General features: G+C 39.6%; 1 protein-coding gene across 8 annotated transcripts in view; it reads right to left on the bottom strand.

Annotated features, from left to right (window-relative positions):
• LOC139767500 (enoyl-CoA delta isomerase 2-like) overlaps nt 1-27,900 on the bottom strand; it is a 99,528-nt gene that overhangs the window by 55,434 nt on the left and 16,194 nt on the right. For all 8 annotated transcript variants that reach the window (XM_071696983.1, XM_071696928.1, XM_071696978.1 and 5 more), the window contains exons 3-5: nt 24,065-24,151; nt 19,617-19,735; nt 11,213-11,308 (exon numbers count right to left, since the gene is read on the bottom strand). In XM_071696983.1, coding sequence (XP_071553084.1) covers nt 11,213-11,308; nt 19,617-19,735; nt 24,065-24,151 — 302 coding nt within the window. The remainder of the gene's footprint in view (nt 1-11,212; nt 11,309-19,616; nt 19,736-24,064; nt 24,152-27,900) is intronic.

Below are 27,900 nucleotides of genomic sequence, written 5' to 3'. Positions count from 1 at the left end.
CTAAAAACAGGGAGCAAATGGAACTTTAGTGAAGGGCCAAATGGGGAGGTGAAAAACAAGTGGGGGTGATGTGAGAAGGAGATGGGGTGAGGGATTTTGAAGGTTTTTTGAATGCGTTTGAAAGATAGAGTGGCACTATAGGGTGTTTTGCTCGGGGTGGTGGGGCAAAGTGAGAGGGTTAGGGAAAAGGGGATTTGGTAAACAAGATAGGTAGTAAAGCTTTGCGGAAGATAAAAAGCCGGCAAGACAGCGGGTTTGGATGGTATTGCAGTGGAATTTATTAAAAAAGGGGTGACTGTATTGTTGACGGGTTGGTAAGGTTATCTAATGAAATGTATGACTCATGGTGAGGTGCCTGAGGATTGGCAGAATGCGTGCATAGTGCCATTGTACAAAGGCAAGGGGATAAGAGTGGATTTCTAAAAATTACAGAGGAAATAAGTTTGTTGAGTATTCCTGGAAAAAATCATATGGGGGGGTATTGAATTGAGAGGTGAAGGCATGTCCCAAGCATCAGATTGGGGAAGAGCGAGCGGTTTCAGAAGGGGTAGAGGATTGTTGGATCAGGTGTTTGCTTTGAAGAATTTAATGTGAAAAAATACTTAAAAAGCAAAGGGATTTGTATGTAGCATTATGGGTCTGGAGAAGGCAAAAGATAGAGTTGATAGAGATGCTCTGTGGAAGGAATTAAGAATATAAGGTGTGGGAGCAATTGTTAGAAGCAGTGAAAAGTTTTTATCAAGGGAAATGTAAGGCATGTGTAACGTGTAGGAAGAGAGAAATGGATTGGTTCTCATGAATGTAGGTTTGCGGCAGGGGTGTGTGATGTCTCCATGGTTTGTTTAATTTTTATGGTTTGGGTTGTTAGGGAGGTAATGCAAGAGTTTTTGGAAAGAGGGCAAGTATGAAGTCTGTTGGGGATGAGAGAGCTTGGGAAGTGAGTCAGTTGTTGTTCGCTGATTGAACAGCGCTGGGGCTGATTCCTGTGAGAAACTGCAGAAGCTGTACTGAGTTGGTATAAGTGTGTAAAGAAGAAAGTTAAGAGTAAATGTGAATAAAGAGCAAGGTATATTAGGTACAGTAGGGTTGGGGTCAAGCCCAATTTGGGGAGGTAATTTGAAGGGAGAAAAACTGGAGGAAAAGTAAAGTGTTTTAGATATCTGGGAGGGATCTGGCAGGGGAATGGAACCATGGAAGCGAAGTGGATCATAAGGTGGGAGGGGGGCAAAAATCCAGGGGCCTTGAAGAATGTGGTGGAAGTCGAGAACATTATCTCGGAAAAGCATAAATGGGTATGTTTGAAGAAATAGTGGTTCCAACAATGTTGTAGGGTTTTGCGGGGCCCATGGCTATGGAAAAGAGTTGTGCGCGGGAAAGGGGATGTGCTGGAAATGAGATTTTGAGGACAATGTGTGGTGTGAGGTGGTTTGATCCGAGTAAGTAACGAAGGGAAAGAGAGAGAGTGGAAATAAAAAAAGCGGGGTTTTGGGAGAGAGCAGAAGAGGGTGTTTTGAAATGGTTTGGCACATGTAAAGAATGAGTGAAGAAAGATTGACCAAGAGGATTATAGTCGGAGGTGGAGGGAACGGGAGAAGGGGGAGACCAAATGTGGAGGTGGAAAGATGGAGTGAAAAAGATTTTGTGTGATCAGGGCCTGAACATGCAGGAGGGTGAAAGGTGGGCAAGGAATAAAAGTGAATTGGATCGATGTGGTATAAACCGGGGGTTGAGGGGCTGGGCAGTGGATTGAATCAGGGCAATTTTAAAACGAACCCCCCCCCGGGGTAAACCATGGAAAGTTGTGGGGGCCTGGATGTGGAAAGGGGGCTGTGGTTTTTTGGGGGTTATTGTGTACAGCTGGAGACTTTAGAGTGAACGAATGGGGCCTTTTTTTGTCTTTTTCCCAGTTTCTACCTCCGCACACATGAAAGGGGGGGGGGGGATGGATTCCATGTGTGGGAGGTGGCGATGGGAATGAATAGGGCAAACAGTGGAATTGTGTGCAAGGGTATTTTATGTATGTGTCTGTGTGTGTAATATATGTGTACATTGAGATGTTTTAGGTATGTATATTTGCGTGTGTGGGCGTGGGGTGTGTGTACATTGTGTATGGGGTGAGTTGTGCCATTCTTTCGTCTGTTCCTTGCCTACCATCGCAAACGCAGGGAAAAAGCGACAAAACAAAAATAAATATAAAACAATATGCTATTACTCGACTAAAATTTCCGAATTTTAAGGTTTTTTACCACAAAATTTTATTCAGCAGACGTAAAAACATCTATGCTGAAAACTTCAGGAAAATCTATTTTTTCAAAAAAATCCTGATTTTCAATTTCATCAGATTTTAATGAAAACCTGGGAATATGTGGCATTCTATATGGTGATTAAGGATATCATGTTAAAAGACTGCATTTCGTAAAATCAGGCGCCTAATTACATACTTAATATTAATTACGATTATATTATTCTAATTACTCGACTAATTACACAAATTTTACGGTTTTGACCACAGATTCTTATTCAGCACACGTAAAAGCATCTATGCTGAAAACTTATGGAATTATGTGGAATTCTATATGGTCATTAAGGATATCGTGTCATAATACTGCATTTCGTAAAATTAAGCGCTTAATTACATAATTTTCATTATAATTATATTAACATACTAATTACTCGACTAATTACACGAATTTTAAGGTTTTGACCACAGATTCTTATTCAGCAGACATAAAAGCATCCATGCTGAAATTTTCAGAAAAATCTATGTTTTCGAAAAAAATCAAGAAAAATCCATAATATGGGATAATATTTTCATCAGATTTTCAACTTCATCAGATTTTAATGAAAATCTGGCAATATGTGGTATTCTATATGGTGATTAAGGATATCGAGTTAAAGGACTGCATTTCGTAAAATCAGGCGCTTAATTACATACTTAATATTAATTAGGATTATATTATGCTAATATGCGTGTCGTAAAAGGCGACTAGAGGGGACGGGAGCAGGGGGCCAGAAATCCTACCCTCCTTGTATTTTTAACTTTCTAAAATGGGAAACAGAAGAAGGAGTCACGCGGGGAGTGCTCATCCTCCTCGAAGGCTCAGACTGGGGTGTCTAAATGTGTGTGGATGTAACCAAGATGTGAAAAAAGGAGAGACAGGTAATATGTTTGAGGAAAGGAACCTGGATGTTTTGGCTCTGAGTGAAACGAAGCTCAAGGGTAAAGGGGAAGAGTGGTTTGGGAATGTCTTGGGAGTAAAGTCAGGGGTTAGTGAGAGGACAAGAGCAAGGGAAGGAGTAGCACTACTCCTGAAACAGGAGTTGTGGGAGTATGTGATAGAATGTAAGAAAGTAAATTCTCGATTAATATGGGTAAAACTGAAAGTTGATGGAGAGAGATGGGTGATTACTGGTGCATATGCACCTGGGCATGAGAAGAAAGATCATGAGAGGCAAGTGTTTTGGGAGCAGCTGAATGAGTGTGTTAGTGGTTTTGAAGCACGAGACCGGGTGATTTGAATGCAAAGGTGAGTAATGTGTTGTAAATGGAAATGGTGAAGAGCTTGTAGATTTATGTGCTGAAAAAGGACTGGTGATTGGGAATACCTGGTTTAAAAAGCGAGATATACATAAGTATACATATGTAAGTAGGAGAGATGGCCAGAGAGCGTTATTGGATTACGTGTTAATTGACAGGTGCGCGAAAGAGAGACTTTTGGATGTTAATGTGCTGAGAAGTGCAACTGGAGGGATGTCTGATCATTATCTTGTGGAGGCTAAGGTGAAGATCTGTATGGGTTTTCAGAAAAGAAGAGTGAATGTTGGGGTAAAGAGGGTGGTGAGAGTAAGTGAGCTTGGTAAGGAGGCTTGTTTGAGGAAGTACCAGGAGAGACTGAGTACAGAATGGAAAAAGGTGAGAACAATGGAAGTAAGGGAAGTGGGGGAGGAATGGGATGTATTTAGGGAATCAGTGATGGATTGCGCAAAAGATGCTTGTGGCATGAGAAGAGTGGGAGGTGGGTTGATTAGAAAGGGTAGTGAGTGGTGGGATGAAGAAGTAAGAGTATTAGTGAAAGAGAAGAGAGAGGCATGTGGACGATTTTTGCAGGGAAAAAATGCAATTGAGTGGGAGATGTATAAAAGAAAGAGACAGGAGGTCAAGAGAAAGGTGCAAGAGGTGAAAAAGAGGGCAAATGAGAGTTGGGGTGAGAGAGTATCATTAAATTTTAGGGAGAATAAAAAGATGTTCTGGAAGGAGGTAAATAAAGTGCGTAAGACAAGGGAGCAAATGGGAACTTCAGTGAAGGGCGCAAATGGGGAGGTGATAACAAGTGGTGGTGATGTGAGAAGGAGATGGAGTGAGTATTTTGAAGGTTTGTTGAATGCGTTTGATGATAGAGTGGCAGCTATAGGGTGTTTTGCTCGAGGTGGTGTGCAAAGTGAGAGGGTTAGGGAAAATGATTTGGTAAACAGAGAAGAGGTAGTAAAAGCTTTGCGGAAGATGAAAGCCGGCAAGACAGCAGGTTTGGATGGTATTGCAGTGGAATTTATTAAAAAAGGGGGTGACTGTATTGTTGACTGGTTGGTAAGGTTATCTAATGTATGTATGACTCATGGTGAGGTGCCTGAGGATTGGCAGAATGCGTGCATAGTGCCATTGTACAAAGGCAAAGGGGATAAGAGTGAGTGCTCAAATTACAGAGGTATAAGTTTGTTGAGTATTCCTGGTAAATCATATGGGAGGGTATTGATTGAGAGGGTGAAGGCATGTACAGAGCATCAGATTGGGGAAGAGCAGTGCGGTTTCAGAAGTGGTAGAGGATGTGTGGATCAGGTGTTTGCTTTGAAGAATGTATGTGAGAAATACTTAGAAAAGCAAAGGGATTTGTATGTAGCATTTATGGATCTGGAGAAGGCATATGATAGAGTTGATAGAGATGCTCTGTGGAAGGTATTAAGAATATATGGTGTGGGAGGCAAGTTGTTAGAAGCAGTGAAAAGTTTTTATCAAGGATGTAAGGCATGTGTACGTGTAGGAAGAGAGGAAAGTGATTGGTTCTCAGTGAATGTAGGTTTGCGGCAGGGGTGTGTGATGTCTCCATGGTTGTTTAATTTGTTTATGGATGGGGTTGTTAGGGAGGTAAATGCAAGAGTTTTGGAAAGAGGGGCAAGTATGAAGTCTGTTGGGGATGAGAGAGCTTGGGAAGTGAGTCAGTTGTTGTTCGCTGATGATACAGCGCTGGTGGCTGATTCATGTGAGAAACTGCAGAAGCTGGTGACTGAGTTTGGTAAAGTGTGTGAAAGAAGAAAGTTAAGAGTAAATGTGAATAAGAGCAAGGTTATTAGGTACAGTAGGGTTGAGGGTCAAGTCAATTGGGAGGTAAGTTTGAATGGAGAAAAACTGGAGGAAGTAAAGTGTTTTAGATATCTGGGAGTGGATCTGGCAGCGGATGGAACCATGGAAGCGGAAGTGGATCATAAGGTGGGGGAGGGGGGCGAAAATCCTGGGGGCCTTGAAGAATGTGTGGAAGTCGAGAACATTATCTCGGAAAGCAAAAATGGGTATGTTTGAAGAAATAGTGGTTCCAACAATGTTGTATGGTTGCGAGGCATGGGCTATGGATAGAGTTGTGCGCAGGAGGGTGGATGTGCTGGAAATGAGATGTTTGAGGACAATGTGTGGTGTGAGGTGGTTTGATCGAGTAAGTAACGTAAGGGTAAGAGAGATGTGTGGAAATAAAAAGAGCGTGGTTGAGAGAGCAGAAGAGGGTGTTTTGAAATGGTTTGGGCACATGTAAAGAATGAGTGAAGAAAGATTGACCAAGAGGATATATATGTCGGAGGTGGAGGGAACGAGGAGAAGTGGGAGACCAAATTGGAGGTGGAAAGATGGAGTGAAAAAGATTTTGTGTGATCAGGGCCTGAACATGCAGGAGGGTGAAAGGTGGGCAAGGAATAGAGTGAATTGGATCGATGTGGTATACCGGGGTTGATGTGCTGTCAGTGGATTGAATCAGGGCATGTGAAGCGTCTGGGGTAAACCATGGAAAGTTGTGTGGGGCCTGGATGTGGAAAGGGAGCTGTGGTTTTGGGCGTTATTGTGTGACAGCTGGAGACTGAGAGTGAACGAATGGGGCCTTTGTTGTCTTTTCCTAGTGCTACCTCGCACACATGAGGGGGGAGGGGGATGGTATTCCATGTGTGGTGAGGTGGCGATGGGAATGAATAGGGGCAAACAGTGTGAATTGTGTGCATGGGTATATATGTATGTGTCTGTGTGTGTATATATATGTGTACATTGAGATGTATAGGTATGTATATTTGCGTGTGTGGGCGTGTGTGTGTGTACATTGTGTATGGGGGTGAGTTGTGCCATTTCTTTCGTCTGTTTCCTTGCGCTACCTCGCAAACGCAGGAAACAGCGACAAAGCAAAATAAATAAATATAATCAATATGCTAATTACTCGACTAATTACACGAATTTTAAGGTTTTGACCACAGATTCTTATTCAGCAGACGTAAAAGCATCTATGCTGAAAACTTCAGGAAAATCTATCTTTTTAAAAAATCAAAAAAAATATTTTGCTCAGATTTTAATGAAAATCTGGAAATATGTGGGATTCTATATGCTGATTAAGGATATAGTGTCAAAAGACTGCATTTCGTAAAATTAAGCGCTTAATTAAATATCTAATTTTAATTATAATTATATTAATATGCTTATTACTCGACTAATTACACGAATTTTAAGGTTTTGACCACAGATTCTTATTCAGCAGACATAGAAACATCTATGCTGAAAACTTCAGGAAAATCTATTTTTCAAAAAAATCAAGAAAAATCCTAGGCTATATAGCCTTGGATAATATTTTGTTGATTTTCAACTTCTTCAGATTTTAATGAAAATCTGGCAATACGTCGTATTCTCTATTGTGATTAAGAATATCGAGTCAAAAGACTGCGTTTCGTAAAATTAAGCGCTAAATTACATACTTTATTTTAATCATAATTATATTATGCTAATTACTCGACTAATTACAAGAATTTTAAGGTTTTGAACACAGATTCTTATTCAGCACACGTAAAAACATCTATGCTGACAATTTTAGGAAAATCTATTTTTCAAAAAAAAATCAAGAAAAATCCTAGGATAATATTTTGCTCTGATTTTCAACTTCTTTAGATTCTAATGAAAATCTGGGAATATGTGGTATTTTATATGGTGATTAAGGATATCGAGTCAAAAGACTGCATTACGTAAAATTAAGCACTTAATTACATACTTAATATTAAGTATAATTATATTAATATGCTAATTACTCGACTAATTACACAAATTTTAAGGTTCAGACCACAGATTCTTATTCAGCAGATGTAAAAACATCTATGTTGAAAAATTCAGGAAAATCTATTTTTCAAAAAAATCAAGAAAAATCCTAGGCTATACAGCCTTGGATAATATTTTTCTGATTTTCAACTTCTTCAGATTTTAATGAAAATCTGGCAATACGTCGTATTCTATACGGTGATTAAGAATATCGAGCCAAACGACTGCATTTCGTAAAATTAAGCGCTTAATTACATACTTTATTTCAATCATAATTATACTGATATGTGGGAATATGTGGAATTCTATATGGTGATTAAGGATATCGTGTCAAAAGACTGCCTTTCATAAAATTAAGCGCTTAATTGCATACCTAATTTTAATTATAATTATATTAATATGCTAATTACTCCACTAATTACACGAATTTTAAGGTTTTGACCACAGATTCTTATTCAGCACACGTAAAAACATCTATGCTAAAAATTTTAGGAAAATCTATTTTTTCAAAAAAAGCAAGAAAAATCCAAGGCTTTAGCCTTGCATAATATTTTGCTCAGATTTTCAACTTCTTCAGATTTTAATGAAACTCTGTGAATATGTCGTACTGTATATGGTGATTAAGGATATCAAGTCAAAATATTGTATTTCGTAAAATTAAGCGCTTAATTACATACTTAACATTAATTATAACTACATTAATATGCTATTAACTCGACTAGTTACATGAATTTTAAGGTTCTGACTACAGATTCATATTCAGCAGACGTAAAGCATCTATGCTGAAATTTTCAGGAAAACCTATTTGTTCATAAAAATCAAAAAAATCCTAGGCTATAGCCTGGGATATTTTCCTCAGATTTTCAACTTCTTCAGATTTTAATGAAAATCTGGCAATACGTCGTATTATATATGGTGATTAAAGATATCGCGTCAAAAGACTGCACTTCGTAAAATTAGGCACTTAATTACATACTTAACATCAATTAAGATTATATTATTATGCTAATTACTCGACTAATTAGACGAATTTTAAGGTTTTGACCACAGATGCTTATCCAGCAGATGTAAAAGCATCCATGCTGAAATTTTCAGAAAAAATTTGTTTTCAAAAAAATCAAGAAAAATATTTTGCTCAGATTTTCAACTTCTTCAGATTTTAATGAAAATCTGGCAATATATATATATATATATATATATATATATATATATATATATATATATATATATATATATATATATATATATATATATATATATATATATATATATATATATATATTTTTTTTTTTTTTTTTTATACTTTGTCGCTGTCTCCCGCGTTTGCGAGGTAGCGCAAGGAAACAGACGAATGAAATGGCCCAACCCCCCCCCACACACATGTATATACATACGTCCACACACGCAAATATACATACCTACACAGCTTTCCATGGTTTACCCCAGACGCTTCACATGCCTTGATTCAATCCACTGACAGCACGTCAACCCCGGTATACCACATCGCTCCAATTCACTCTATTCTTTGCCCTCCTTTCACCCTCCTGCATGTTCAGGCCCCGATCACACAAAATCTTTTTCACTCCATCTTTCCACCTCCAATTTGGTCTCCCTCTTCTCCTCGTTCCCTCCACCTCCGACACATATATCCTCTTGGTCAATCTTTCCTCACTCATCCTCTCCATGTGCCCAAACCACTTCAAAACACCCTCTTCTGCTCTCTCAACCACGCTCTTTTTATTTCCACACATCTCTCTTACCCTTACGTTACTCACTCGATCAAACCACCTCACACCACACATTGTCCTCAAACATCTCATTTCCAGCACATCCATCCTCCTGCCTCAACTCTATCCCTAGCCCACGCCTCGCAACCATACAACATTGTTGGAACCACTATTCCTTCAAACATACCCATTTTTGCTTTCCGAGATAATGTTCTCGACTTCCACACATTCTTCAAGGCCCCCAGAATTTTTGCCCCCTCCCCCACCCTATGATCCACTTCCGCTTCCATGGTTCCATCCGCTGCCAGATCCACTCCCAGATATCTAAAACACTTCACTTCCTCCAGTTTTTCTCCATTCAAACTCACCTCCCAATTGACTTGACCCTCAACCCTACTGTACCTAATAACCTTGCTCTTATTCACATTTACTCTTAACTTTCTTCTTTCACACACTTTACCAAACTCAGTCACCAGCTTCTGCAGTTTCTCACATGAATCAGCCACCAGCGCTGTATCATCAGCGAACAACAACTGACTCACTTCCCAAGCTCTCTCATCCCCAACAGACTTCATACTTGCCCCTCTTTCCAAAACTCTTGCATTTACCTCCCTAACAACCCCATCCATAAACAAATTAAACAACCATGGAGACATCACACACCCCTGCCGCAAACCTACATTCACTGAGAACCAATCACTTTCCTCTCTTCCTACACGTACACATGCCTTACATCCTCGATAAAAACTTTTCACTGCTTCTAACAACTTTCCTCCCACACCATATATTCTTAATACCTTCCACAGAGCATCTCTATCAACTCTATCATATGCCTTCTCCAGATCCATAAATGCTACATACAAATCCATTTGCTTTTCTAAGTATTTCTCACATACATTCTTCAAAGCAAACACCTGATCCACACATCCTCTACCACTTCTGAAACCACACTGCTCTTCCCCAATCTGATGCTCTGTACATGCCTTCACCCTCTCAATCAATACCCTCCCATATAATTTACCAGGAATACTCAACAAACTTATACCTCTGTAATTTGAGCACTCACTCTTATCCCCTTTGCCTTTGTACAATGGCACTATGCACGCATTCCGCCAATCCTCAGGCACCTCACCATGAGTCATACATACATTAAATAACCTTACCAACCAGTCAACAATACAGTCACCTCCTTTTTTAATAAATTCCACTGCAATACCATCCAAACCTGCTGCCTTGCCGGCTTTCATCTTCCGCAAAGCTTTCACTACCTCTTCTCTGTTTACCAAATCATTTTCCCTAACCCTCTCACTTTGCACACTACCTCGACCAAAACACCCTATATCTGCCACTCTATCATCAAACACATTCAACAAACCTTCAAAATACTCACTCCATCTCCTTCTCACATCACCACTACTTGTTATCACCTCCCCATTTGCGCCCTTCACTTAAGTTCCCATTTGCTCCCTTGTCTTACGCACTTTATTTACCTCCTTCCAGAACATATATATATATATATATATATATATATATATATATATATATATATATATATATATATATATATATATATGTGTGCTTTTATTCATATCTAATATTTTTTTCCTTTGACACACTCTTCCAAACTCGTCACCAACTTCTTAAGTTTCTCACTCGAATCAGCCGCCAGTGCTATATCATCGGCAAGCAACTGATTCACTTCCCAAGCCCTCTCATCCCAGGCCTTGATTATGGCCTCAGTTGCCTGAGCAGTCTCAGAGGAAAAAAAAGTTACACCCACACACACTCTGACATTCCAGGCTGTGCCTTTGAGGACGATGAGCATTCCTTGCATGTCTCTTCCAAGAGAGAGAGAGAGAGAGAGAGGGGGGGGGTTTCCTGCCATCTGCCCTAGTCACCATCTACAACATACAGGAAATACATTGGAATACTTTCTTTCTTCCGTATCCCAAAGGATATGATTAATATATGTAGTACAAGAGTAATATATGTAATATGTGAATAACATATATAAGGTAGCTTAAAAAGGTACCAAAAATACCACTAAATTCATTTCTTAGCTCAATAAATTTGTAAGCAAACTATTCCCCATGGTATATCAAATGATATTTTCTTTACATCTATATTAGTAATTAAAATAAATCTAGATGGTAATTACCTGTGGAATGTGTTCCTAATAGAATGAATTGCATTGGACAATTTCTGCTCTACATCAGTTTCGGTGTCCATTGATGTCATAGATGATTGGCCAGCCCTGAAAACATTATATATTATTGTAGAAATGTCTCAGTATTTTTCTCCTAATATTCCCAAAAACAAGTCCATACATTTATATCTATTTCCAGGAAGGAGATTGTACTCGACTCTAACAACAACAACACATCTCTTGCAAGTCACAAGCCTTGAATCTCTAGACTTTAATGTCAGTTGGGTCATTATTAGTATCTTAAATACTACCATAAATATTCTTCATCTTTTTTCTTTTTTTATGTTGGAGGCTCTACTCATGGACAAAAGTCCATATCAAGGCTGGGCCTTACTCGAAATATAAAAGGGATTATGATAGGGAAAAAGAAGAGACAAGAGAAAGCATTTACAAATTTTAAGGAAGTGAAAGACCTGTCTTTTAAAATGTGCCAGGCTATAGATATTTGGAAAGACATGAGAAGATAGAGAGCTCCAAAGCTTCGAGGTGTAAGGAGAGAAACGTTTATCAACATGACCCACCCTTGAGTTACTAACGGCCAAACAGTAATCATGCAACACAGCTGTGTGGTCTAGCCAGTGGTGGGAGCATACAAGCAGCCATGTCTTAGGAGAAAAAACCACAGTAATACCTACAGAGGAGGGAAAGTGAACCAACATTGCAGTGTAAGACAAGCGGGTCAAGTTTTGAAGTTAGCCTGGGAGAGTTTATAAGTCGGATTGCTACTGACTTAACTCTATTAAGTAAGGATGCAGAGCTGGAACCACCCTAGATGTGAGAGCAGTACTCCATATAGGGATGGATCAAACCTTTATATAAACGGAGCAACTATTTAGATGAAATTTCTTAGAAGAAGATGACTTAGATATTTCTGTAATGTTGGGTTTCCAAGAAAGAGGGGATTTTACAGTAATACCAAGTATGTTCATTTAGTCAATAGGTGTAATTACATATCTGTCAAAGCAGAGATGAAAGCTGAGAGGAATGTTAGAGAGAGAGAGATGGGTAGAAACTAGGTCTTAAAGGAATCATACTTAACAAGATTTCATTTACCCCACAGAGAAATCCTGTCCAAATTTGAGTTTACAGAGGAAGTCAAGATGAGATGTAGATTGAGTTAGAGAAGAAGAAGCAGAATTGAAGGATATGGAGGATGGCAGTGTTGAGTCATCAGCATATGAGCACATTTGGTTATTTATGTAAGAGAGGAAATCATTGATAAAAAGGAGAAAAAATCTGGGGGACAGGACAGAACCTTGAGGGACACCTCTGTTGATGGAGGAAGGGGTTGAGGATGATCCATCAACAACCATGGAGATAGATCAGCCAAAGAGGATGCTAGAAATGAGGAAGTAAAGTGAGGGAGGGAAGCCAAAAGAAGGGAACCAAACCCTGTCAAAAGCTTTGGATATGTCAAGGGCAACTATAAAGGATTCCCTGAAATCTTTCAAGGATGATGACCATACATTAGTTAGATATGTTAGAATACCACTAGTGGATCTTAGCTTATGGAAACCATCATGGTGAACAGAGAGAAGACTGCGAGTTCCAAGATGGCTGAGGATACAGGAGGCGAAATATTCAAAGGCTTTGGAAACGGAAAAAGTCAAAGTAACAGTACGACAGTTCAAGGGGTTAGAATGGTCACCCTCCAAGATGGAAAAGTTTGGGTTTTTATACAGAAAAGGAACAGATGAACAAGCACAGGTGCAAGTTCAGAGCCACAATCTTTCAGTACACAGGGATGGATGCCATCAGGACCATAAGCCTTGCTTGTGGCCAGAGAGAAATGCTTTTCAGGCAGTCCAAAAGGAGATTACAGAGATGGACATAGAATATTAAGAGGAGTATCAGGGAATGTTAGAGTCATCCAAGGCAGAGGTAAAAAGGAAGCGAGAACCAAAGAGAGTTGCTCTGTCTATCAGAGAGATGGTTAAAGTACCATCAAAATGGAAAAGTAAAGGAAAGGTGGAGCAACAGTTGTTTGCAATGCCCTTAACTAAAAATCAGAAAGGCCTATCTGTGGATGGCAAAGAAAGGTTATCGCACTTCTTTTGAATAAAGGAATGCTTTGCCTCTTGGATAACATACTTGCAATTATCATGGGCAGCGATAAATCGTGCATGGGAGTTGGAGGAAGCAGAGTTTTTCTCTCCATCTCTCTGACACCTGTTCCCACCTGAACTCCCTCATGGAGGTGACCATGGGAATAGTGTACATAACTAATACTAATAAACTCCAGTGCCACTTTTTGGCTTTTAGTGACTCACTCTTAACAGGCCACTGGCAGATGGCAACTCTAATGCAGTGTCTGTAGAGGTTCCTATCCAATGTTTGTAATGACTACTAATACCTAATGTTCCTAGCTACTACTTCTACAAGATGTTTCTACCTAATGCTCCTGCTTAAATGTTCCTACCTACTCCTTCTATCTATTGTTCCTACCAGTTTGCCAAAAGACAGGGATAGTATATAGTGCTCACCATAGGAAAATCTAAAGGTATGAAGAATCAGTTGCATGAGTAGTGTTACGTATGAAAAGGAAAGATTGCAAGTTTGCGGACATAATGCCAGGAAAATTGTTTGTTTGTTGACAGAATGTCAGTGGTCCACATGAGGGTGAGGCACAAAAAAAGAGCTACCTGGGTTAGAGGAGTGCAGCTTGACAACCACTGAGGTGCTGGCTAGCTACACAGTCATTGCTAACCCTCCCAATACCAAGGTGGGTAGTACTGGTAATATACCTCTCTGGTGGTTGCCTGATCCCTTGTCTGAATGGCCTCAGAACAGGAACAGCTGAACCATGGGTTGGAAGAAGTCATCTTTGAGGAATAGGGGATAAATGCTTCCACTCCCGCAACAATAACCTCTGTTACTCATTTGGCAGACAGAAGCATCACCACATGAGATACAGTATTATACCCAAGGTAAGTCAGAAAAGAATTTACGCTTAAAAGGGACTGCTGGAGGGGGAGGCGATGTTAGAATGGATATACTTCACGAGTGTGTAATTAATTGAACCAATTGGGGACAAAGTTTTATAGTCACAGTGGGATGGATTTGAGGTTAGAAAAGATCCAGAATATCTGGAGAGTGTTCATCATGGTCAGGAATATGGGTAGGGTGGGAGATAATTTGTTCAAGATCACCAAGAATGGAGAATATGAGGGCTTCAATCCTACCATCTTCCATATGGGAAGAATTCAACCACTTTCTATAGCGAATGCTGAAATCCCGTAAGAAGAGAATCTTGGCTTGCACATGAGTAGATGCTACAGTACCATGGCAGGAGTTTAGATAGTCAAAGAAAGATCATAAAATTTGTAGAATCAGGAGAGTAAAGGAAACATGTGATATTTGGGATACAAACTTTGAGCCCGATAACATCAAAGTTTGGTGACTCGAGGTCCTTGAGGCATGCAACAGGAATGTTGATGTTAGAATAAGTACAGACACCATCTGGAATCGTAAGTGCAGATCATAAATGGATATGAAAAAGGGGCAAGCAAGAACATCATTAAACAACTGGGTCTCACAGAGAAGCAAGATATTAGCTGAGGTACTACAGAGATGGTGTACAACAAAAGAGAGGTTATGAGAGAGACCACATATGAAGGTATACTGAAGAGAAAAAAGCAGAAAGCCTATCAGAAAGGGAAAGGTCATGAGAGGGGCCAGTACTACTACTGTCTGAGCCCTCCCTCTCATTGGCAGTGGAGTCTGGCAAAAACCAAGAGATCTTAGCTCTCCATAATACTGGGGACTATGGGTCATAAATGTGAGGGACTATCATTATTATTTCTAAAAATTATTGTGCAGACAGGGGTAGGAAAAGAACTAATATGAAAAAAATATGAGAGGTATGAGTAGGTGATGAGAGTATATGTGAATAAGAGCAAGGTTATCAGGTTTAGTAGGGTTGAGGGACACGTTAATTGGGATGCAAGTTTGAAGAGAAAAACTGGAGTAGTTGGAGTGGTTTAGATATCCGGGAGTGGACTTCACAGAAAATGGAACCATGGAAGCAGAAGTGAGTCACAGGGTGAGGGAGGGGCAAAGGTTCTGGAAGCGGTGAAGAATGTGTGGAAGGAGAGAATGTTATCGTGGAGCAAAAATGGGTGTGTTTGAAGAAATAGTAGTTCCAACAATATCATACCATTGTGAAGCATGGGCTATAGATAGGGTTGTGTGGAGGAGGGTGGATGTGTTGGAAATGAAATGTTTGGGGACAATATGTGGTGTAAGGTGGTTTGATTAAGTAAGTAATAAAAGGGCAAGAGAAATGTGTGGAAGTAAAAAGTGTGTGGTTGAGAAAGCAGAAGAGGATGTGTTGATATGGTTTGGACATATGGAGAGAATGGGTAAGGAAAGGTTGACAAAGAGGATATATGTGTCAGAGGTGGAGGAAACAAGTAGTAGGAGACCAAATTGAAGATGGAAGGATGGAGCGAAAAGGATTTTGAGCAACTGGGGCCTGAACATACAGGAGGGCGAGAGGCGTGGAAGGAAGAGAGCAAATTGGAACAATGAGGTATACTGGGGTCAATGTGCTATCAATGGACTGAACTAGGGCATGTGAAATGTCTGGGGTAAACCATGGAAAGGTCTGTGGGGCCTGGATGTGTATAGGGAGTTGTGGTTTCGGTGCATTAGACATGACAGCTAGAGACCGAGTGTGAACGAATCTGGCCTTTTTGTCTGTTTTCCTGGCACTGCCTCACTGAAGCAGGGTGGTAGTGATGTTGTTTCCTGTGGGGCAGGGAAATGGCGATCAAGTAGAAAAAAAAAAAGAGTAGGTGTATGTATGGTGCTTGTAAGGGAAAGATGATTCGACTAGCCTAACTCTAAAAACTTTAGAACATTCTTTGACTTAAATTTTATGCCACGAGGCCATAATATCCTTTCTTCTGCAAGCTAAGAAACCATGTTTAGGCAACTTCAACATAAACTGCAAGGAATAGCTGAAATTCTACATATTTAATGACAAAGATGGGGGAGGGTGAAGTCACTATGTATTCCAATCATAATGATTAGGAGCACATTACCGATCATGTTGGTCATGCTTCAGACCTTCAATATCAATCTCCCATCATTGTGGATTTCATTCTCACCTATGATACCTCATGCTGTAAGTACATTAATTCAACCACAATTGATCTATCTGAAGACATACTTATAGAAGTCTCTTCTATCATTTTGTTTCTATGTTACTTATCCTCTCCGAAAGATTAGATAGGTAAAAATAGTAGAAGGGAACATTAGGCAAGAGCATTATGTAAAAATAGTCGGTAGGAAAATCAGGTGGGAGCTTCTGCAAACATTGTGCTAAAGTTGCCCTCTGCCTGTGGCCTTTTAAAGGCAAGGCACTAAAGGCTAAGCAGCACTGGACTTTAATTCAATAGTTTTGGAGACTATTGCTGTGGCCACTCACTTAAGGGAGTTCCGGGAGGGAACAGGCATCATAAATAGATAAAAAAGATTTTAGGGAACCTTCTATTGTAACTTTAGATATCATGATAGATAATAAGGTGTGACATATGGGTCCAAGCTCCCTTCTTATGATTTGCCTTCTTCACATGCTCTCTTAAATCTAGTTTTCCCAATGGTCAGTCCATTTCTGTAATTGCTTTTGGTTCACCCTCTCTTCACCTTGTCAATAGTCATGTTCCTCATGGTTCTGTTCTCTCATATTTTCTTCCTACTCTTCATCAACACATCTTCATGAATGTTATGAGCCTAGGTGGTGACTGGGGTGGGAGTGTGTGATAATTTCACCCCACAGTCAGTCATCCTTCAGTCTTGTCAATGAAAGCACAATTGAGCAAGTTCTCTTGGAAGGAAACTCACAGGCTTTTAGCTAGACCTAGAGGACCAGGCACATGATTCTGAATGATCCGATAATGATCTGTCTTCAGATAATGTGGAAATTGATTTAATGGACACTCACTCTTTCTGCATCAAAAATCCAGCAGCACTACCAGGATTCTGACAAGCACAATTAAATTATATTTCCTGTCCAACACACTAATCTATCCTTTTAAAAATGATTCTCCTATTGTAATTGGGAAGGAAGATATCACCGAAAGCCTACTTGGGGTAAGGCAGCAAGGCCTGATAAAATAAGTGGTAATGTACAGATTCTTGGTTAGACATCAGTTCCCAAACATTCTTTGTAAAATATTTCAGCAGTCATTCAATATGTCTTGTATACCTAAAATAAGGAAAATGTCAGAAATTGTACTAATGGAAAAAGAAGACTAGCAACAATCATCATTATAAGCCTGTGGCAATTACTTTAATATGAAATTCCTTGAACACATTGATAAGAAGATAATGAATGAATAAGTATCTAATTTCATGGATGAGGTACAATTTGCATACAAAGAAAAAAGATGTGGAGGATGCTACTTTGTTATTGATTATATATGTCTTGCCTACATCTACCAATTCTCTTTGGCTCTTCTTATCTCTAGAACTGCATTCAAAATGTCTGTACCTTCTTATGGTTCTTGATATTCTTCCTATGCTACTCTTTCTTCATTTATCAAAATATGGTCTTACAACCAAAAATCAATAATTTATATTGATCAACCTCTTACTTCATTAACTCTAAATTTTGGTAATCCACTGATCTCATAAAATCTTCCATAGTAATTTGTCCACTTTCTTGTCACTTGCCCCTTCTACAATATTCATTTTTGCCACAATAATGATACCAAATTTTCTATAGTTTCATGATCTTTCCGTCTAACATTCCATAGATTTCCTTACAATCTATCCATAATTACCTATTTTTACTGTACAGGGAGGGAATTTTAAACCTGTTGGGACCCCATCTCAAGAACACTAATATCACAGAACCTCAAATATATGCATGTCCTCAGTCATTCTGTTCCATTCATCCATCACTCTTATACTTTTTAACAAGTCTCTTCCTTAATTTCAAGTTAACTCCTTTGGTTGCTCTAACCCTACACCTCTTGAAAAACTGTTCACTAAACACACCATCGACCTGTTCTAAAATCTTAAAACTACGATCTTGCCACCCCTAACTCTTACCTCTTCCAAAATGAGTCATGGTTCCATCTTTGTTGCCATTCCCTGGACCTTCTCTTTTAGCTCTGCATTTCTTTAGATAAGGGGACTGTACCTGAGAAGCGTATTCTAGTTATGGCCTTATGAAGGATATGAAAAGCTTACTAATCCATATATCTGAAGGCTATTCTAATATTTACAAGCAGACAGTGTGTCTCCTAAACTATTCACCTATCATGAGACTCTGGTGGAAGGTTAGGGATATGATGACCCCCCTCCCCCCAAATTCTTCCCACATACAGAATCCTAAAGCTGCTAGATAACACTCATATTGAGGCCATCTTTCAATCTGTCCCATTTACACTACTTTACATATACTTAAGATGAATTTCATAAACCATGTTTCAAACCAAGCTTGCAGTCTTTAGTTGATGCAGTTCTCTTATTTTTCACTTCCCCTAATAACCCTTGTATTATCTGCAAACATATTCAGGTTGGAATCAAAACCTTCAGGCAAGTCATTTACACAGATCAAGAAGAGTGATGGTACCAGAACTGAACCCTGTGACACTCCACTGGTCACCTCAACCCATTTGGATGGAACTCCCCTAAAAATCTTCCCTTATTCCATCCCATGGAGATAATCCATCCAAAAACGCAATCATCCCATTATTCCTGCCCAGTGATCCAGCTTCTTTATCAGCTTCCTATGCAATGCAGTACAATGTCAAATGCTTTCTTGCAGCTCAGATGTGAGTGTGTGTTGCATGTGTGAGAAGTAAAGATTTGTGTTGTATGCATATTTATTGTATGCTGCATAATGACAATAGTGCACAAGAAATATATGACTATTTTCTTCATATATGAGGAATAATCTTTTTACATGCATTTAAAAATTATTGATATAGAAAAAGACTTACAGTCTTACCCTGCATCATCACTAAAGCCATAAGAGTAATGATACCGGAACCGAAACCTGTGGCACTCTGCTGGTCATCTCAACCCATTTGGATAAGGCTCCTCCAAAATTTTTTCTCTGTTCCCTCCCATTGAGATAATCATCAAACCAAAGAAGATATTTCCCCTTATTCCTGCATGGAAATCCAGTTTCCTTATCATCCTACTATGTGGTACATTGTCAAATGTTTTCTGGCAGTGTGTGTGTGTGAGTGATAGGCATGTACTGTATGCATGTTTGTTGCATGCTACATAATAATAGCAGTGCATTAAGAAATGTATTAATATTTTCTTCAGATCCATGTCAATCATTTTAAATGCATTAAAAATGATTGATATCACATTAAAACAACTGGATTCTTACCTTGTATCTTGGAGCTGCATTCCTGAGGTAAAGTAATCTCCAGTACCTGTCATAACCAAGATAAGAATGTCTGGATCTGATGCAGCTTCCTCTAATGCCAAGCTAATTTCTGTCATCATCTGCAAAAGAAAATTACATAAACATCTCTCATTTTTAAACACATTTGAGAATCAGCATGAAACTCTTTAAAAGCTAGAGATATTTCCAAATAAATAAGATCAAGTAAACACCTTCCCTTTTCAAAATTCAGTTATATTAACTTTATATTTTCATATGTACTAAATGACATCAAGTACCTTCTTAATGACAAGCACTTGTGCCAATTTCCACTTCTGAACATCATCCTTAAATTTCTTGCTTATTCTGAGGTGAAACTTCAAGAGGAGTGGGAGCAAGAATTACAGATCACAAGAATGACATTAGAAACCACCATACTTGAAACTTGTTGGTGTTACACATACTCTCATGGGCACTTGCCCAAGTGGCAAGATCACAAACTTTGCATAAGGGTCATTAGAAAAAAAAATACAAAAAGAAATTGAGGCCGTTCTCATTGCTACAGGAGATATGCAACTACAGAGAAGGATTTGAGAATCTAGCCAATGTTGCAGGGCCACTGGTGGTTAGCATGGCAAAAAGGGCAGTCAGCATGAGTACTCAGCCAATCAAGAGGATGTATTCTCAAACCCATGAAATAATCCACAAGGGGGTATATAACATGCTCCATGTATTTATTATGATTTGAATGCAAAGGTGAGTAATGTGGCAGTTCAGGAAACAATTGGTGCACATGGGGTGTTCAGTGTTGTAAATGAAAATGGGGAGGAGCTTGTAAATTTGTGTGCTGAAAAATTACTGGTGATTGGGAATACCTGGTTTAAAAAGAGAGATATACATAAGTATATGTATGTAAGTGGGAGAGATGGCCAGAGAGTGTTACTGGATTATGTGTTAATTGATAGGCGTGCAAAAGAGAGACTCTTGGATGTAAATGTGCTGAGAGGTGCAACTGGAGGGATGTCTGATCATTATCTTGTGGAGGTGAAGGTGAAGATTTGTAAAGGTTTTCAGAAAAGAAGAGAGAATGTTGGGATGAAGAGAGTGGTGAGAGTAAGTGAGCTTGGTAAGGAGACTTGTGTGAGGAAGTACCAGGAGAGACTGAGTACAGAATGGAAAAAGGTGAGAACAAAGGAGGTAAGGGGAGTGGGGGAGGAATGGGATCTATTTAGGGAAGCAGTGATGGTTTGCGCAAAAGATGCTTGTGGCATGAGAAGCATGGGAGGTGGGCAGATTAGAAAGGGTAGTGAGTGGTGGGATGAAGAAATAAGATTATTAGTGAAAGAGAAGAGAGAGGCATTTGGACGATTTTTGCAGGGAAATAATGCAAATGAGTGGGAGATGTACAAAAGAAAGAGGCAGGAGGTCAAGAGAAAGGTGCAAGAGGTGAAAAAGAGGGCAAATGAGAGTTGGGGTGAAAGAGTATCATTAAATTTTAGGGAGAATAAAAAGATGTTTTGGAAGGAGGTAAATAGAGTGCGTAAGACAAGGGAGCAAATGGGAACCTCGGTGAAGGGGGATAATGGGGAGGTGATAACAAGTAGTGGTGATGTGAGAAGGAGATGGAGTGAGTATTTTGAAGGTTTGTTGAATGTGTCTGATGATGGAGTGCCAGATATAGGGTGTTTTGGTCGAGGTGGTTTGCAAAGTGAGAGGGTTAGGGAAAACGATTCGGTAAACAGAGAAGAGGTAGTAAAAGCTTTGTGGAAAATGAAAGCTGGCAAGGCAGCGGGTTTGACAGGGGGTGACTGTATTGTTGACTGGTTGGTAAGGTTATTTAATGTATGTATGACTCATGGTGAGGTGCCTGAGGATTGGCGGAATGCGTGCATAATGCCATTGTACAAAGGCAAAGGGGATAAGAGTGAGTGCTCAAATTACAGAGGTATAAGTTTGTTGAGTATTCCTGGTAAATTATATGGGAGGATATTGATTGAGAGGGTGAAGGCATGTACAGAGCATCAGATTGGGGAAGAGCAGTGTGGTTTCAGAAGTGGTAGAGGATGTGTGGATCAGGTGTTTGCTTTGAAGAATGTATGTGAGAAATACTTAGAAAAGCAAATAGATTTGTATGTAGCATTTATGGATCTGGAGAAGGCATATGATGGAGGTGATAGAGATGCTCTGTGGAAGGTATTAAGAATATATGGTGTGGGAGGCAAGTTGTTAGAAGCAGTGAAAAGTTTTTATCGAGGATGTAAGGCATGTGTACGTGTAGGAAGAGAGGAAAGTGATTGGTTCTCAGTGAATGTAGGTTTGCGGCAGGGGTGTGTGATGTCTCCATGGTTGTTTAATTTGTTTATGGATGGGGTTGTTAGGGAGGTGAATGCAAGAGTTTTGGAATGAGGGGCAAGTATGAAGTCTGTTGGGGATGAGAGAGCTTGGGAAGTGAGTCAGTTGTTGTTCGCTGATGATACAGCGCTGGTGGCTGATTCATGTGAGAAACTGCAGAAGCTGGTGACTGAGTTTGGTAAAGTGTGTGAAAGAAGAAAGTTAAGAGTAAATGTGAATAAGAGCAAGGTTATTAGGTACAGTAGGGTTGAGGGTCAAGTCAATTGGGAGGTGAGTTTGAATGGAGAAAAACTGGAGGAAGTGAAGTGTTTTAGATATCTGGGAGTGGATCTGGCAGCAGATGGAACCATGGAAGCGGAAGTGGATCATAGGGTGGGGGAGGGGGCAAAAATTCTGGGAGCCTTGAAGAATGTGTGGAAGTCGAGAACATTATCTCGGAAAGCAAAAATGGGTATGTTTGAAGGAATAGTGGTTCCAACAATGTTGTATGGTTGCGAGGCGTGGGCTATGGATAGAGTTGTGCGCAGGAGGATGGATGTGCTGGAAATGAGATGTTTGAGGACAATGTGTGGTGTGAGGTGGTTTGATCGAGTAAGTAACGTAAGGGTAAGAGAGATGTGTGGAAATAAAAAGAGCGTGGTTGAGAGAGCAGAAGAGGGTGTTTTGAATGGTTCGGGCACATGGAGAGAATGAGTGAGGAAAGATTGACCAAGAGAATATATGTGTCGGAGGTGGAGGGAACGAGGAGAAGAGGGAGACCAAATTGGAGGTGGAAAGATGGAGTGAAAAAGATTTTGTGTGATCGGGGCCTGAACATGCAGGAGGGTGAAAGGAGGGCAAGGAATAGAGTGAATTGGAGCGATGTGGTATACCGGGGTTGACGTGCTGTCAGTGGATTGAATCAAGGCATGTGAAGCGTCTGGGGTAAACCATGGAAAGCTGTGTAGGTATGTATATTTGCGTGTGTGGACGTATGTATATACATGTGTATGGGGGTGGGTTGGGCCATTTCTTTCGTCTGTTTCCTTGCGCTACCTCGCAAACGCGGGAGACAGCGACAAAGCAAAAAAAAAAAATATATATATATATATATATATATATATATATATATATATATATATATATATATATATATATATATATATATATCCCTGGGGATAGGGGAGAAAGAATACTTCCCACGTATTCCCTGCGTGTCGTAGAAGGCGACTAAAAGGGGAGGGAGCGGGTGGCTGGAAATCCTCCCCTCTCATTTTTTTTTCAATTTTCCAAAAGAAGGAACAGAGAAGGGGGGCCAGGTGAGGATATTCCCTCAAAGACCCAGTCCTCTGTTCTTAACGCTACCTCGCTAATGCGGGAAATGGCGAATAGTATGAAAGAAAGAAAGATATATATATATATATATATATATATATATATATATATATATATATATATATATATATATATATATATGTATACCTTTCTTTTCTTTCAAACTATTCGCCATTTCCCGCGTTAGCGAGATAGCGTTAAGAACAGAGGACTGGGCCTTTGAGGGAATATCCTCACCTGGCTCCTTCTCTGTTCCTTCTTTTGGAAAATAAAAAAAAAACGAGAGGGGAGGATTTCCAGCCCCCACTCCTTCCCCTTTTAGTCGCCTTCTAAAACATGCAGGGAATATGTGGAAAGTATTCTTTCTCCCCTATCCACAGGGATAAATAATAATAATAACTCCACACATTCAAGCCCTGATGGGTCGCATGTAATACTGAGTAATTCCTCCTACAGTATACTGGCCATTACTTCAGTGAAATAGCTAAGCATTGACAGCCTGAATCAAAATAAAATTGAGGTGTATCTTCAATAATCAAAAAACACTGAAAAAATTACATTTAGGTAATCTGATCTCATACTATTCAGCAGATTTTCATTACGAGTGTGTTAAATGAGAGAACCATCAATGCAAGCGAAAAGATCATGAAAAGTTCCCTTTAAAAAAAACCTTCATTTTCAAAATAAAAAAATTCCCAGCATGTCAAACCAAAATATTTTTCATAAACTTCTCAACCATTCCTATAATAGTCTAGCTATAGCTAAACAATAAAGAAGTAACTTACCTCTCTACTAAAGCAGTTTTTAATATGTGGACGGTTGAATCTGAGAATACATACTTTGTCCTTCACAGTTACTATCAACTCTGGTTCCTGTAAAATAACATTCATTATATCAGGTAATAATCAGCTTTTCATGCACAAAATTTGAAAACTTAAATACCTCTTCTCCTACAGTATATTACATCAAGCACATGCCAATGGGAAAGTGAGGCAGTGCACAAAGTCTTTTCAAAACATCTCTGAAAAATGAACATCACAAACATTTTCAGTATTCAAGACCAACTAACTTGAATTATCAAGTGGACAAACCTGAATGCTAATTACCTACCATTTGCACTCAGAAAAAAAAAAGATATGTATGAAGAGACTATGATCTTCTTTAACAAGTATCTCAAGAACACAGACCTTTAAATCCAAGTTATGGCACTATAATGTAATATGAGCTACAAGTATATCAATTTTGAGGGTACTACCTCTTGTGTCAAGTATAAGGTATAATGAGTTAAGAATTCATAAGAGTGATTAAGTTTTCACTTAGTCATAACAGCAAAAGGATAAAATTGGAAGAAGTAAACAATGAGTAGTCCACAATACAATGGCAATTGCTTCTTTGCAGCAGATTAGCAGAGGACTGAGAGAAAGAGGAATGTGCAAAACTTGACTAAAGATGCACTCAAAATATGCAGCTGAGACATACTAATAATAAGCAAGTGCCAGAGGTCTGAACTTAAAATGGAAGATGCTCCCTTTATAAAGGGAAGAGACTAGTTGCAGACCTGAAATAGGTCTGCCCAGCAAAGGAGAGCAAACAAGTGAAATGAATTGGAAGGCCTAGAGCAAAAACTCAGAAAAAATCATAAACTAAGGAGTAAAAGAAGAAAAGCCATGAGCAAGACAGAAAAAGACAAATTATCTCTGTTCACATGCCATATGTAAATTAAGAACCATTTGTTCCAATGGCCTACAAAGAACAGAAGACATGACATATACAGATGATAACCATGAGATGAACAAGGTACTAAAAAAATATGAATCAAGTGTTCAGTAAGCTGTCCTAACTGAGGAGCATTAAAGTGGTGACTGGAACCATCTTACACTCTCCATGTTAGGATTGCTGGTCTTACTTTCTATCTCATCAAAATGGGACTACTGGACAAGTCCTACCATCTTAAAGGCCCCATACACCTACTCAAACCTTGCTTATTTTCTTCACATAAGTGCTCTTGCCAACTCCAGTCTACCCAAACATTTTTAAGCATAATAATGATAGAGTCCAACATATCTTTGGCTCCTAGTCTTCAGCATCATGGGGTGTTAAGAATCTCTGGATTTCTGCCCGACTCTAATGCCAATGAGAGTGAAGGTTCAGACAGTAGTTGTACCAGCCCCCTTCCTCAACTTTTCCCTCACCATTAGACCTTCCTTTTTTTCTATTCATTATACAAACATCTGTGGTCCCTCAAGCAGCCTTTTCCATGTTAAACATCACTGACTAGTAACTCCCATATTATCTCACTCCTCTCCAAGACACAGTAGTCTAATAATGTTCTGACTAGTGTTTTTTCATACCCATCTATAACCTCCACTTAAGGACCTTGTGTCCCCAAACTTTGACATTATGTGGCTCAAGATCTGTCTCCCAACTACCACACTCTTCCCTGTTTTGGCTATTGCTCTCCTAATTCTCCACATTTAATATCATTCTTTGATTATCTAAACTCCAGTCATGAGACTGTGGCATCCCCTCACCCACAAGCCAAGATCATCTTCTTTGGAGTTTTTCATTGTTCATCATAATGAACAGCTGAATTGGAGGAGGGATTGAAGCCCTCATGTTCTCCCACTCTCCCAATATTTCTGACCATTGTGTACACTCTCCAAATATTTTGGAATGGTTTTTCACCTCTAATCCATCCCGCTGTAACTACACATTGTTGCCCCAATTGATTCATCTGATCACACTCATGAATGTATCTATTCTAATGGCACCTACAGCAGCCCCTTCTAAAAGTAAAGACAGGCACATCAACAAAGCTGACTGGAGTAACTTATTTAACTTCCTTGGGTGAGTAACTGTCTCTTATGAGGTGATGCTTCTGTCTCCATCAAATGCAAAGCTGAGGCTATTCTTGCAGGATTGGAAGCATTCAACCCCTCTTCCTCTACGACACCCTCTTCTATCAATTCTTGGTTCAACCATTCCTGTTCTAAGGCCATTCAGGCAAGGGATTACGCATATCTGGCTCGGAAAAACTTTCCTTCCTCTGACTCCCATTCAGCTTGTATCGCTGCTCATAATCATTGTAAGTACGTTGTCTGTGAGGCAAAGCATTCCTTTATTCAAAGGAAGTATGATAAGCTCTCCTCATCATCCACTGATACGTTTTTCTGGTCTTTAGCTACGGGCATCTCTAACAACTTCTGTTGCACTAACTTTCATTCACTTTTCTGCTCTGAAGGTACTATAGCTGTCTCTCCGGTAGACAAAGCAACTCCTTTTGGTTCCCGTTTTTCCTCTAACTACACCTTACATGACAATATTCCTTCACCCCCTAATGCTCATCTTACTAATCCTATGCCACTCACCATAATCTCTTTTCAGAATGTCTGAAAAGCACTTCTCTCTCTGGACACAAGCAAGGATTATGGCCCTGATAGCATCCATCCCTGTGTACAGAACATGTGCCTCTGAACCTGTACCTGTGCCTGCTCATCTGTTCCGTATCTGTTAAGAAACCAGAATTTTTCCTTCTTGTAAGCATGCATTGATACATCCCATCCCTATGAAGGGTGACCGTTCTGACACATCTATCATCCTATTGTTTTGACATTTGCCATTTCCATTGTTTGAATCCCTCCAATTCCCATATAATCACACACTTTGAATCTCAATCTTCTCTCTGATCATCAGTATGGCTTCCATAACGTGAGATCCACTGGCGATGTTCTTTACTATCTTGCTAATGTCTGGTCATTATCCTTGAAAGATTTTGAAAAGTCTTGTGTAGTTGCCCTTAACATAATCCCTAACTTTTGACAAGGTAAGGCATTGGGGTCTCATCTCTAAGCTCCCCTCCCTCATTTTGCCATTTCATATCTAGCTTTCTTGATGGCTAATCTATCTCTATATTGTTGACGGATCAGCCTTCCCCCCATCTCTCAAAAGCAGTGTCTCTCAAGGTTCTTTCCTAACCCCTACACTACCCATTTCTCAATCAGTAGTGATGTCCCTCATGGTTCTGTCCTGTACCCTACACTATCACCTTTTCATCAACAATTTCCTCTTCCACAAATAACCAAATGTACTCATATGCTGATGAATCAACATTGCATTCATCCAACTCCTTAAGATCTGCTGCTCCTTCTCTCACTCAGGGGAGGGTTTCTAGCCCCACACTTATGCCCCCTTTAGTTGCCTTCTACAACACGTGGGGAATACGTGGGAAGTATTCTTTCTCCCCAATCCCCAAGGATACACATGTAAGTGAGTGGGTTGGGCCATTCTTTTGTCTGGTGCTACCTTGCTAATGCGGGAGACAGCAATTAAGTAAAATAAAATAAAATATATTTTTTCATTCATATTCACCATTTCCCGCATTAGTGAGGTAGCGTTAAGAACAGAGGACTGAGCCTTAGAGGAAAATATCCTCACTTGGCCCCCTTCTCTGTCCATTCATTTGGAAAAATAAAAACTGGAAGGGATACATATCCCGAGTTGAATTAGCTGTAGTACGCTCAACTGGCAATACAAAGGTCTTACTTTTTTTTGTAACTGGAGGGTCCATTCAGAAACGAAATTCCACATCAAGGTTAGCCTATCCTGGCTTCACCTTAACTGA

The sequence above is a fragment of the Panulirus ornatus genome, chromosome 4 (assembly GCF_036320965.1).
Source record: "Panulirus ornatus isolate Po-2019 chromosome 4, ASM3632096v1, whole genome shotgun sequence".
Lineage (NCBI taxonomy): Eukaryota > Metazoa > Arthropoda > Malacostraca > Decapoda > Palinuridae > Panulirus > Panulirus ornatus.
This window is presented reverse-complemented; position numbering and strand designations above follow the sequence as displayed.